Source organism: Sus scrofa, chromosome 13, assembly GCF_000003025.6.
Source record: "Sus scrofa isolate TJ Tabasco breed Duroc chromosome 13, Sscrofa11.1, whole genome shotgun sequence".
Lineage (NCBI taxonomy): Eukaryota > Metazoa > Chordata > Mammalia > Artiodactyla > Suidae > Sus > Sus scrofa.
The window spans coordinates 134,850,286-134,863,059 of record NC_010455.5 but is presented as its reverse complement, the minus strand read 5'-3'; the positions used below and the strand labels follow the sequence as shown (position 1 = coordinate 134,863,059).

General features: G+C 38.4%; 1 protein-coding gene across 5 annotated transcripts in view; it reads right to left on the bottom strand.

Annotated features, from left to right (window-relative positions):
• SNX4 (sorting nexin 4) overlaps nt 1–12,774 on the bottom strand; it is a 79,738-nt gene that overhangs the window by 40,706 nt on the left and 26,258 nt on the right. For 4 of the 5 annotated variants that reach the window (XM_021070204.1, XM_021070206.1, XM_021070203.1 and 1 more), the window contains exons 6-7: nt 10,486–10,541; nt 5,071–5,143 (exon numbers count right to left, since the gene is read on the bottom strand). In XM_021070204.1, coding sequence (XP_020925863.1) covers nt 5,071–5,143; nt 10,486–10,541 — 129 coding nt within the window. The remainder of the gene's footprint in view (nt 1–5,070; nt 5,144–10,485; nt 10,542–12,774) is intronic. The other variant, XR_002337866.1, reaches the window with a different exon arrangement.

Here is a 12,774-nt window from a genome sequence, read left to right as displayed (position 1 = left end):
TCTGAAAGGTTACTAGATTTGCCTAAAGGGCCTGGTAAATGGCAGAGAGAAGTTCTAAGTCCAGTTCCTCTCAGTCTAAGGCCACTCACCCTTTCTAGCTGTTTTGTTTTGACATCTTAAATATTTAACTCTTCAACCTGTAATTTATTTTTTTCCCTATCTACTTTTAAAAGAATTCTCCTATACAGAAAAGACAAATAATTCTATTTTCTCTTAGTGTGTTAACAATTCATCATCTATCCAAAAGTGTCTAAGCTTTCTTCTCTTGACACTTTGAATGTTACAGAAAGGCCCTCCTGGTGGCACTTTCTCTGCTGTTTGCAGACTTCTGTCAGTGATGGGCTCTAACCTTCCATTTTTACTTTTCAGTTTCTGTCCTTGACTAAATAGCCTTTTGCCCAATTTTTTAAAAGAATTAAGATTTTTAGCTATTCTGCATTCTTCACTGGCATTCATCTCACTTATACAGTCAAAATTTCAATTCGACTCACAAATCAAATGCTGCCTTTCCTTTGAAGAGCTCAAGCTATCTTTCATGACAATTAAGTATCTGAAGCCTTCATAAAGTTCAGGATAAATATCTATACCTAGAATACTCTTACTCATGTATTACAAGCTCTCTGAGGACAAGGCCATTTTTTTTAAAGGTTCTTGTCACATATATGTTACTAACCAGTTCTCCCTGGTTAGTTATTAATTAAATTCAAGAAGCAGTTTATCTTAATGGCTTTTGTTTTTTTAACATAAAGTGTTAGCACATACATACATGTATTCATCTCATTCAGTGAATGTGGAGCAGGTGCCTACTGTGAGTCAGGCATTATTCTAGGAATTTAGGAGTGACAAAACAAAGCCTCCACTCTTGGGGGCTCCCATACACTAGTAGAGGAGATAATTAACAAATGAGTACAAGATACAATGTCTGCGTTGCTCTAAGGACCACAGCAATGACAGGGAAATGACAGGAAAAACAATAAAAGGAAAAAAAAAAAAACAAAAAAAAACAGTGCATTTTATTTTACATAAGAAGCTCAGAAAAGATTTCTCTCAGGAGGCATTTGAGCCAATAAATGAATGACAAAAAGAAAAGGCCAATAGAGGATCCTGAGGGTGGGGCATGGGGGAAGAATGGTATAAGCACAGAAAAGAACAAATAAAAGTCCTAGGGCAGAAACAAGTTTAGCATGATTGAGAATAGTTAGAAGGACAAGGCTAAAGTGGAGTGTACAAAAAATAAAAAGAAATACAAAAATATTTGTGTGGGAGTTCCCTTGTGGCACAGTGGGTTAAGGATCTGATGTTGTCAAGGCAGTGGCTTGGGTCACGGCTATGACATGGGTTCAATCCCTGGCCCAGGAACTTCTACAAGTCATAGGCACAGCCAAAAAAAAAAAGGTATGTGGGAGACTTAAAAATTTCCTTTAACATCACAATTAGGAGTTCCCATTGTGGTTCAGGGGTAATGAACCTGACTAGCATCCATGAGGATGAAGGTTCAATCCCTGCCCTCGCTCAGTGGGTTAAGAATCCGGTGTTGCCATGAGCCATGGTTTAGGTCACAGACGTGGCTCAGATCCTGCGTTGCTGTGGCTGTGGCGTAGGCCGGCAGCTATAGCTCCAATTCAACCCCTAGCCTGGGAATTTCCATATGCGGCAGGTGCAGCCCTAAAAAAAAAAAAAAAAAAAGAAACAAAACCAAAAAACATTACAGTTAAATTTTCTCATAGTCTTTAAGGATTATTAAATATTAATCATATTCAAAAATATACTTTCAGGAGTTTCAAACTGCTATGGCGCAACAGGATTGGCAGCGTCTTGGAAGCACTGGGATGCAGGTTCAATCCCCAGACCGGCACAGTGGGGTAAGGACCCAGTGTTGCTGCAGCTGTGGCTTAAGTCATGACTGCGGCTCGGATCTGATCCCTGAACTCCTTATGCCACAGGGTGGTCAAAAGAAAAAAAAAAAAAAAAAAAAAAAAAATATATATATATATATATGTATGTATATACACACGTGCACACGTTCAGCAAAAAACCAGATATAATCACTATCCTACCTTGACTTGTGACAGTTTCCTAATTTGCTTTACAGAAGCAATTGCCCATACCTTCTTGCAGGCTAAATGATCTATAGAACAGTTTCCTAACAATGACAATTACTTCCTCCCTCATTTAGATCTCACTTAAATTTATTCCTTCTGCTTGGATTTTCTGAGTGTTTAACTGTTACACTTTGTTCCATTCACCATCTCGATATTTCTGATAAATCTCTTTCTGGCTGGTTTTTCTACTTTGCCCCTTAGTTTCCTCTGAGACAACCTCTCAATACCTGGGGTTAGTCATGTGACTGCTTAATAGTGTACTTCTGCCTACTCGAGACTCCCAGAACTATTAAGCTTCCTGCTAAAATGATGCTTTCTACAGTGTGCCCCTGCCCCTGGCTGAAGCCTTTAAGGAGAAGACAGCTTTCATAATCAGCCAGACCTCTTAAGTTGATTCTCCAAGTTTTCTAGCCCAGAAAACAAAGCAGCATCCTTTCAGTCTTCTGGGGTGTTTCCCTCACCTCCACTTCCCACAAGCACTGCTGCCTAATAAGCCTGGGTAATTTCAAAGCAACTAAAGGCCTAGAAATTTTATCTCATCAATCCACAGTCTTTTCCAATACCCAGTTCTTTGACCAAAACCTAATAATTATCACAGGTACCTTTTCTTTTCCTAGAAAGTATTGAAGGAGTCCTGTAGTACTCCGGTTACACAGGAAATTAGGCCAATAGGAGGTTATTTTGGAAGGCTTAAATTCTATTATATTTTTTTATACGTATAAAAATCTTTAGACATACAAAAAGTAGAGAATAAAGCAACAGAAATAGAAGCAAAAACAAACCAATGGGACCTAATCAAACTGACAAGCTTTTGCACAGCAAAGGAAACCATAAAAAAAAAAAAAAAGACAACTTACAGAATGGCAGAAAATAGTTTCAAATGATGCAACTGACAAGAGCTTAATCTCTCAAATATACAAACAACTTATACAACTCAACAGCAAAAAAGCCAATAGTCCAATGGAAAAATGGGCAAAAGACCTGAATAGGCATTTCTCCAAAGAAGATATACAGATGGCCAACAAGCACATGAAAAAATTCTCAACATCCCTGATTATTAGAGAAATGCAAATCAAAACTACTATGAGTACCACCTCACACCAGTCAGAATGCTCATCATTAATTAATAAGTCCACAAATAACAAATGCTGGAGGGGATGTGGAGAAAAGGGAACCCTCCTGCATTGTTGGTGGGAATATAAGCTGGTACAACCACTATGGAGAACAATATGGAGGTACCTTAGAAAACTATATATCAAACTACCATATGACCCAGCAATCCCATTCTTTGGTATATATCAGGACAAAACTTTCCTTGAAAAAGACACATGCACCCTCATATTCATTGCAGCACTATTCACAATAGCCAAGAAACAACCTAAATGTCCATCAACAGATGACTGGATTAAGAAGATGTGGTATATATATACACAATGGAATACTACTCAGACATAAAAAAGAACAAAATAATGCCATTTGCAGCAACCTGGATGGAACTAGAGACTCTCATACTACGTGAAGTCAGAAAGAGAAAGACAAATACCATTTGATTTCACTTATACCTGGAATCTAATATATGGCACAAATGAACCTTTCCACAGAAAAGAAAATCATGGACTTGGAGAACAGACTTGTGGTTGCCAAGAGGGAGGAAGTGGGAGGGACTGGCAATCTGTGGTTAAAACATGCAAACTTACTGCCTTTGAATGGATAGGCAATGAGATCTTGCTGTATAGCACTGGGAACTATATCTGGTCACTTCTGATGGGGCATGATAATGTAAGAAAATAGAATGTGTACATGTATATGTGACTGGGTCACCTTGCTGTGCAGTAGAAAATTGATAGAACACTATAAATGAGCTATAATGGAAAAAATAAAAATCATTATACTAAAAAAAGTAGAGAATAGCAGGATTTACTCCCATGTCCCAACACTCATCTTCAACAATATCACATGGCCAATCCAGCTGCATCTAAAACTGCCCTTGATTTTCACCCCTTACTAGTAGACCCTTTCATTAAAACAAATACCAGATAATATATTTCAGGATAATTTCAATCAGCATTATGATTCTAGACCTGGTAACGCAACATCTTTCAAAGCCTTTACGGCAAGTTCTAAGGTTTCCTTTAGATTAACCCAAAGGACCAGAGTGTGACACAACATTTTTCAGGAACCACATTAACTTACCCCAAAATATTTTTCTCCCTGTTACAGCCAAACAGTATGGTTAAGTACAATCATTATTCCTAGATTTCTTGCTCCTTTTGTCATGGCAGATCATAACCCTACATGAGTTTATACAGTAGAATTTAAGAGCACAGACGCCGTAAGGCCTAATATAATATATTCACCAACCCTTAAAAAAAAAAACAAAAAAACAAAGCTTGACAAAATAGAGCAGATCTAAACCCCTACATATAGTTAATTATATTCCAACACTGAAATGGTAGGCCATTTGGCAAGACAACTATAAACAAACCACGGAGAAAACAATAGGCTAAAATTCGTCAGGTTATTTATGTCAGAAAACATTTCACATTAAAAAAAAAAAAATGCAATTCAGATGATGAACACACCAAATTTGGATATAAAAATCAGTTACTCATCATAAATACCTTCCACTACTTTAAACAGTGATTAAATGAAATGTGCTTCCTTATAAATGTCTGTCAAAAAGCTCCTGGGGGGAGTTCCCATTGTGGCTCAGTAGAAACGAATCCAACGAATCCATGAGGACACAGGTTTGATCCCTGGCCTCGATCAGAGGGTCAGGCATCTGGCATTGCTGTGAGCTGCAGTGTAGGTCCCAGACACAGTTCGGATCCCAAGTTGCTGTGGCTGTGGTGTAGGCCAGCAGCTGTAGCTCTGATTTGACCCCTGGCCTGGGAACCTCCATATGCCGTGAGTGCGGCCCTAAAAAGCGAAAAAAGAAAGAAAAAAAAAGCTCTTGATGCCTACTTACAGCTCTGACTCGAAGAAGATGTGAGATGACAGACTGCAGTTCATCACTGTAGTGTTTTAGTTCAGTAAATCTCCTGGAACAGGAAACAAAACATCATTTTTCTCATGAAAACAAGTCAAAAACTGAAAGACAAAACAGCAGTTCCTAGGAATGATGAAACTGATTCTACTTAACCACATGTTACCCTTAAATATTTACATAATGATACAAACTCAGAAAGTTCTAAAATAAAATAACCATACTTTTTGAGATATTTTTAAGGCAAAGAAAAGATGTCATACCTAATAATTTATGGAACTGAGGTACAGATAAAATATGTTGGCATGAAAATTACTTGAAAACAAAGAAAAAAGGAAAGACTTGATAGTACTAAAAAAAATCTCCATTAGGAGTTCCCGTCGTGGCTCAGTGGTTAATAAATCCAACTAGGAACCATGAGGTTGCGGGTTCAATACCTGGCCTTGCTCTGTGGGTTAAGGATCCAGCGTTGCCATGACCTGTGGTGTGGGTCGCAGATGCGGCTCGGATCCTGCGTTGCTGTGGCTCTGGCACAGGCCGGCGCCTACAGCTCTGATTAGACCCCCAACCTGGGAACCTCCATATGCCGAGGAAGCGGCCCTAGAAAAGGCAAAGACAAAACAAAAACAAAACAAAATCTCCATTAAAAAAAAATCTTATGCAACCATAAACTCATGGTCTCTAACCTTAATCTTCATGGTGCTCAGTAATCTTTGTATAATATGATATCCCCCATTCTCCATAAAGACCTGATACTTCTGATACCACTGCTGTTCAAGCAATGTCACCCTCTTCAAAAATTTGTTCTCTTGACATCAGTGTTATTTTCTCATTGTCTTCCTTTTATTCTCTGGTCACTCCTAATGTCTCCTTTGCAAGACACCTCCTTCACCCATCTCTTCTACCACTAACTTGAGTGTGCAAAGAACTCCTGAAGTATTTGCTGAAAACATAACTGAAGGCCTCTTAGTAAAAGAGGGGCGTGAGTAACCAGCACAACTGGATACAGAGGCCGCAGTGGGAATTAGGAGCATGAATTTATAACAAATGCACTCACAGGATTTAAGATGTTGGTAATCCTCATATTACACTTTAGAAAATGCCCTATAGTGTTGGCTTCTTTCGGGTTCCACCCTCGGTCTTCACCCATCTTACAAACAATCTTTCAATCTACACACACTATGCAACCTGTCAGTCACAAAGCTTCAATGTTATGATCTATATTCCAATGAATTCCAAATATCTATCTCTAGCTCAATACCTATCTCTCTAAAATGCCAGATCTATAAAGCCAATTGACTAGCGGACATTTGTACTTGCTTACATATCCAAAGTTCAAATTATCTTCCCCCATCCCATCAAATCTCTCTCCTCTGTATTCCCTAGCAGTTTAAAGAATAAAACCTAGGTGCTATCTGTATTTTCTTCCCCTCTCTTTCATCCCATACATTCTACTGATCACTTGGTCTACCATCTAAAAATGAGCCAAATATGGCCACATAAAAGCAGAAGACTCAAGGTCCTCCTTCTCACTGCTTTTAAGAGTCTAGTTTGAAGAAAGATAAACATACACGAAGGAGGTATTTTGGCAATCCCTCTGAAACAGTATTTCTGGTTTTCTAGATTTTAAGAAAGAACAGGATGAAGGTATTTTACTGATATAAACTATTTCAGTAATGGTCTGAACAATAATAAATCTACTGGGTAGGAGTTCCCGTCGTGGCACAGCAGAAACGAATCTGACTAGGAACCATGAGGTTGAGGGTTCGATCCCTGGCCTCACTCAGTAGGTTAAGGATCTGGCATTGCCGTGAGCTGTGGTGTAGGCTGCAGACGAGGTTCAGATCCTCCATTGCTGTGGCTGTGGTGCAGGCCCGCGGCCTGGGAACCTCCATATGCCATGGGTGCGGCCCTAAAAAAAATAAAAAATAAATTAAATAAAAATTAAAATTTACTGGGTCAACTAGACCTGGAACAGAGATTCTATGTATTAAGAATCTGTAATAACAATGACTGATATGGGGAGTTTCCTTGTGGCACAGTAGATTAAGGAACCAGCATTGCTGCTGCAATGGCTTGTGTGGCTGCTGCAATGTAGATTCGACCCTGGCCTAGGACTTCCACATGCTGTGGGCGTGGCCAAAAAAACTGACTAATACAAATAATTCTCTTATCTAGAACTTAAGGCAAAAAAATTCTATTACTAATTACACATTAATTATATAGCTTCAGTGCTGTTGTTGTTGTTTTCATTTTTTGCTGCCCTGTGGCATATGGAGTTACTGGGCCAGGGATCAGATCCAAGCCGCAGTTGCAACCTATGCCACAGCTACAGCAACACCGGATCCTTTAACCTACTGTGATGGGCTGGGGATTGAACCTTGTGTCCTGGCACTGCAGAGACACCACTGATCCTGTAGCACCACAGCAGGAACTCCACGTTAATTATACACTTTAACAAGAACTCAGGAGCAAAACTTGGTTATGTTACTGGCCATATCACATTTAAAATTCTATTATATAACATGGGTATTAAGTAAAATTTAGCAATCTAGAAAGCTGGTGATCAGAAAAGGGAAGACAAAGACTTAACTGACAAAATATTTTTCATTAAATTAAAAAACATTCGGAGTTCCCACCATGGTGCAACAGGATCATCAGCATCTCTGCAGCCCTGGGACAGAGATTCAATCCCCAGCCAGGCACAGTGGGTTAAGGATTCCACATTGCCATAGCTGCAGTGTAGGCTGCAACTGTGGCTGGGATTTGATTCCTGGTCCAGGAACTTCATATGCTACGGAGAGTCCAAAAGAGAAAAAAATTCTACTGACAAAATACTAATATTAAAATATTTTGTCGCCACCTAGGAGTTCACTGAGGCTCATTGAGCTAAGGATCCAGCATTGTCACTGCAGCTGCTGGGGTTGCTCTTTGGTGCAGGTTTGTTTCCTGGCCTGGGAACTTCGACATGCTGAATATGTGGAGAAAAAAAAGCTGTCTCGTCTACATGCTCCTCTAATGAATGTACATTCATCAATGTCATAAACTTTGCTGCTTAGCTTCTCCAAAGCTATTATTGGAGGGTTACATAATTTTAGTTTTTAATTTTAGTTTTTAACCTAGGGAACATCTATTACATAACATGGATGTCATCATAACCCTTATAAAAACCTCAGTGGAAACTTAAATGCATATTAAATAGCAAAAGCCTTTCTAAACAGGCTCTGTGCTACATGATACAATGTTCTAGAAAAGGCAAAACTTATGGATACAGTAAAAAGATAAGTGGTTGCCAGGGCTATTGGGAGGGAGGGGTAAACTGACAGAACAAAGAGGATTTTTAGGGCAGTGAGAATATTTTGTATCATACTATAATGATACATATATGTCATTATACATTTGTCAAATCCATTTAACACCAAGAGTGAACCCAATGTAAACTAGGGACAAATAATGATGAGTCAATGTAGGTTCATCAATCACAACAAATGTACCACTCTGATGAGGGATAATGGGGTGATTGCACATGTCTAGGGTCAGCTGTGCAAATGTAAGCTGTGCAAATGGGAGCTCTGTATTTTACACTCACTTTTTTTCCCCCTTTTTAGGGGTGCATCTGTGACATGGAAGTTCCCAGGCTAGGGGTCAAATCAGAGTTACAGCTGCCAGCCTACACCACAGCCACAGCAATGTGGGATCTAAACCACATTTGCAACCCTCACCACAGCTTAGAGCAACACCAGATCCCCAAACCACTGAGCAAGGCCAGGGATTGAACCCACATCCTCATGGATACTAGTTGGATTTGTTTCTGCTGTGTCATAATGGGAACACCCCTGTATTTCACACTCACTTTTGCTGGGGAACTTAAAACTACTCTAGGAAATAAAGTCTATAAAAAATAAAATAAAAATCTCAATGGTTACCATCACAATTTCCTAATTACCAAAACTTTTAAATATTTACATTTTACATTCAAATTTTATATTAAAAACCAGAGGCATCATGTTAATGTGTTATGGCTGATAAAGTCAGGCTATCGGACTTGGCCCCTGTCTGCCAAGAATTTACACCATATAGAAATTAATGCTGAGAAGTTCCTGTTGTGGCTCAGTGGTTAACCAATCCGACTGGGAACCATGAGGTTGCAGGTTCGACCCCTGGCCTGGCTCAGTGGGTTAAGGATCTGGCGTTGCCGTGAGCTGTGGTGTAGGTTGCAGATTCGGCTCGGATCCTGCGTTGCTGTGGCTCTGGCGTAGGCCGGCGGCTGCAGCTCCAATTCAACACCTAGCCTGGGAACCTCCTTATGTCGAGGGAGCGGGCCAAGAAATGGCAAAAAAAGACCAAAAAAAAAAAAAAAAAAAAAAGGAAAGAAATTAATGCTGAAGGCCTGACTGGAAAAATTTTAAACAGATCTCATAAACTTAGTGGCCAAAAATGGAAAAGCCTCATCCCCCTAAGCACATTTCTAACTGGAGAGCATAGCTAAACCAAGCACCAAGTAACGGTCCATAAAATGAAGGGCCTAGGGAGTTCCCGTTGTGGCTTATCGGGTTAAGAATCCATAAGGATTCTAGTTCGATCCTGACCTTGCTCAGTGGGTTAAGGATCCAGCATTGCCGTGAACTGTAGTGTAGGTCGCAGACACGGCTTGGATCTGGTGTTGCTCTGGCTGTGGCATAGGCCAGCAGCTGCAGCTCCTATTTGACCCAACCTGAGAACTTCCGTTAAGTGTGGCCCTCTAAAAAAGCAAATAATAATAATAACAATAATGATGAAGAGCCACAATTAGTCACCAAATTCAGAGAAGTGCAAAACCAAACCTTAAAAAATACCTAGATCCCATCCTAAGGAAAGCTATTTCCGAATACACCAGCTCCCTTTAATATAGAAATGCTCTCTCACAAATAGCAAACTGACATTAATGAAGTCAGGTAACTGTCATGTAAATAAATCTCCATGAAAGTATTATACCAGTATACATTTATCCATGAAGTTTTCTTGGTGTTCAAAGTAGATAGTTTATTATTAAAATAGATAATATATTGTATCTTTAGTTTTATACGTATCTGACAAGCAAAGTCATGTAAGAAAAACTTTTATATGAAATTAAAATTACTTTTCTCATTCTTCTGATACCTTCATCAACACTTAATAAATCCATCTAGCAAAAAATAGTGGTTTAATTTTCTAAAGCTTCAATTACTTACAACCCTTATCCCAATTAAAATACCAAATTTCAAAATCAGTTTTAGAGTGTAAAAGGATTTCACTAATGTGAATTACTATTTTAAATATTTAGCAAATAAAGTGCATACATTCAGAAATGAAAAATTAAATAGACTCATAGGCACCATTCAAAACAACATTGTAACTGTTATTAAAACAAAACCTTACTTGTCTGGGTTTTTCACTCTGAATGTTGCATTAAGCGCTTTTAACCTGGAGTCTGCCTGGAAAAAATAATTTATTCACTTAATACAATTACATTTCAGGGTATAAATCCAAACAGTTTTATTTTCCCTTCAGTTTTAAGATGCTCAAGTATACTTTTCTTCATATCATTTGTTTCAAACACATTAAACAACCCCCCCCAAACAGCCTAGTAGTTATTTTTTAAAACACTACAAAAATAACATTATAAATTAAACTGAATACATGGCATTCTACAATACCAAAGCAATGCAACTGTAAACACCAACATGCTAACAGGCACATAGTTCTTCATTACTATAACTCAGAATAGGTTGTGTGGAAAAAAAAGTTTACTTTTTCTCCAAATCAAGAAAAACAATAATCTGTATACATAAAGTAAATAAAACTGTTTTGAAGCCTACGAATTACTGAGGGTTGTTTTCAGGTAGCATCTCAACCAAATGTACATTGGTTCTTCTCATTTTCATGATAAGTATTTTAGAAAAGAAACATGGAAATATCTATGCCAAATTAAAACAAGCAAGGTGACATCAAATCAATTCCTTTATAGTGGAAAGAAAATGTTACAACTTTTCAACTACCTTTACTTACTTACTTCTACCTTCTTTCAAACGAAAGAGAGGGATCAACACTAAATAATAATTTTGTTGTAAAATTTATACTTAATATATATATAAATCTAATCCTCCCATTCTGTGTTCTCATTTTTAAAAAAATCTTTTTTCTGACCAAGGCACAAAAATTATAGGCTTCATAAAAGGCGGCTCAATCAGGAAGCAATTTCATAGTGTAGTTTGGTTTTGAAAAGCCCAATCAGCTTGAACATTTTATATTACTCCAACTTCTAAGCCTGAATTACGAATACTCTCAAAATAATAAAACAAAACAAAACAAAATTACTAGGACTCCCTAGATTACCTAGCTAAGAATATTTTTTAAAAATTCATCAAATATGTCACTTCACTCCAAAAACTCAGCCTCCTAGAATTTCAGACCAAAAGAAATTCAAAGACCTATCAAGAACATCCAAAGCTTGGAGTTCCTGTTGTGGCTCAGGGGGTTAAGCATCAACTAGTATTCCTGAGGATGTGGGTTCAATTCCTGGCCTGGATCAGTGGGTTAAGGATCTGGTGCTACTGTGGCTGTGGCGTAGGCCGGCAGCTACAGCTTCACTTTGACCCCTAGCCTGGGAACTTCCATGTCATAGGTGCACCCCTAAAAAGGGAAAAAGAAAAGAATACCTAAAAAGGTTAATTTTCACTGAATTCAGGGGACTCTCTTATTTCTAAAATCAGTACTTTAGCAACTCTTGACCTGTCTTACATCTCTAGGACAAAGGAGCTAATGCATGTCAAAGTCCTTACAATTAAGGTACATGTACATTTAAGGCACATATTACTCCCTATGTTCTTCAAGTGAATTAAAATTACTAAACACCAAGTGTTAATGACTTTATAGTCACACACAAATGAGATTCTTGGAGTTCCTGTCATGGCTCAGTGGAAACAAAGTCTGACTAGTATCCATAAGGACACAGGTCCTTATGGCCTCGCTCAGTGGGTTAAGGATCCTGAGTTGCCGTGAGCTGTGGTGTAGGTCCCAGACACAGTTCGGATCCCAAACTGCTGTGGCTATGGTGTAGGGCCACCAGCTGTAGCTCTGACTCGAGCCGTAGCCTGGGAATCTCCACATGCCGAGGATGTGGCCCTAAAAAACAAAACAAAACAAAACAAAACAAAAAGCTCCCCCCAAAACGAATGAGATTCTTTAAGGAATAAATTACATACAAACCATCAGCAAAAAATTTTCATTTGCTGAAAATGAAATCTGAATCTCATACTTTCTGAGTCTCTGAATTCAGAGAAATTTCTGAAATTTCTGAATCTCACACTTCTTAATACCATCAATTTATTATTTATTGCTGATCACCACTTAGAGGGCATATAAAATGTAATCCATCACCATCCCAACCTTTGCTTACCAAACATTCTGTCAGGTCAGTCCATTACAACACTCCACTCAATCTGTTCATCATTTCACAAGATTCCGTAAAAAGAGAAATTACCTAAAATGTCACCAAATCAGAAACTTCTCCTCAAAGTTAGATCTCTAAAAACCTACCTACAGTTCCAAACCTGAAAGGTTACCATCCATCTTACCAGATTCCCCACTAAATATCTATAGAAGCTCTTACATCATTGTTTCATGCCACTGTACTTTATTTCCTTTAAGACAGCACCATCTGAAATT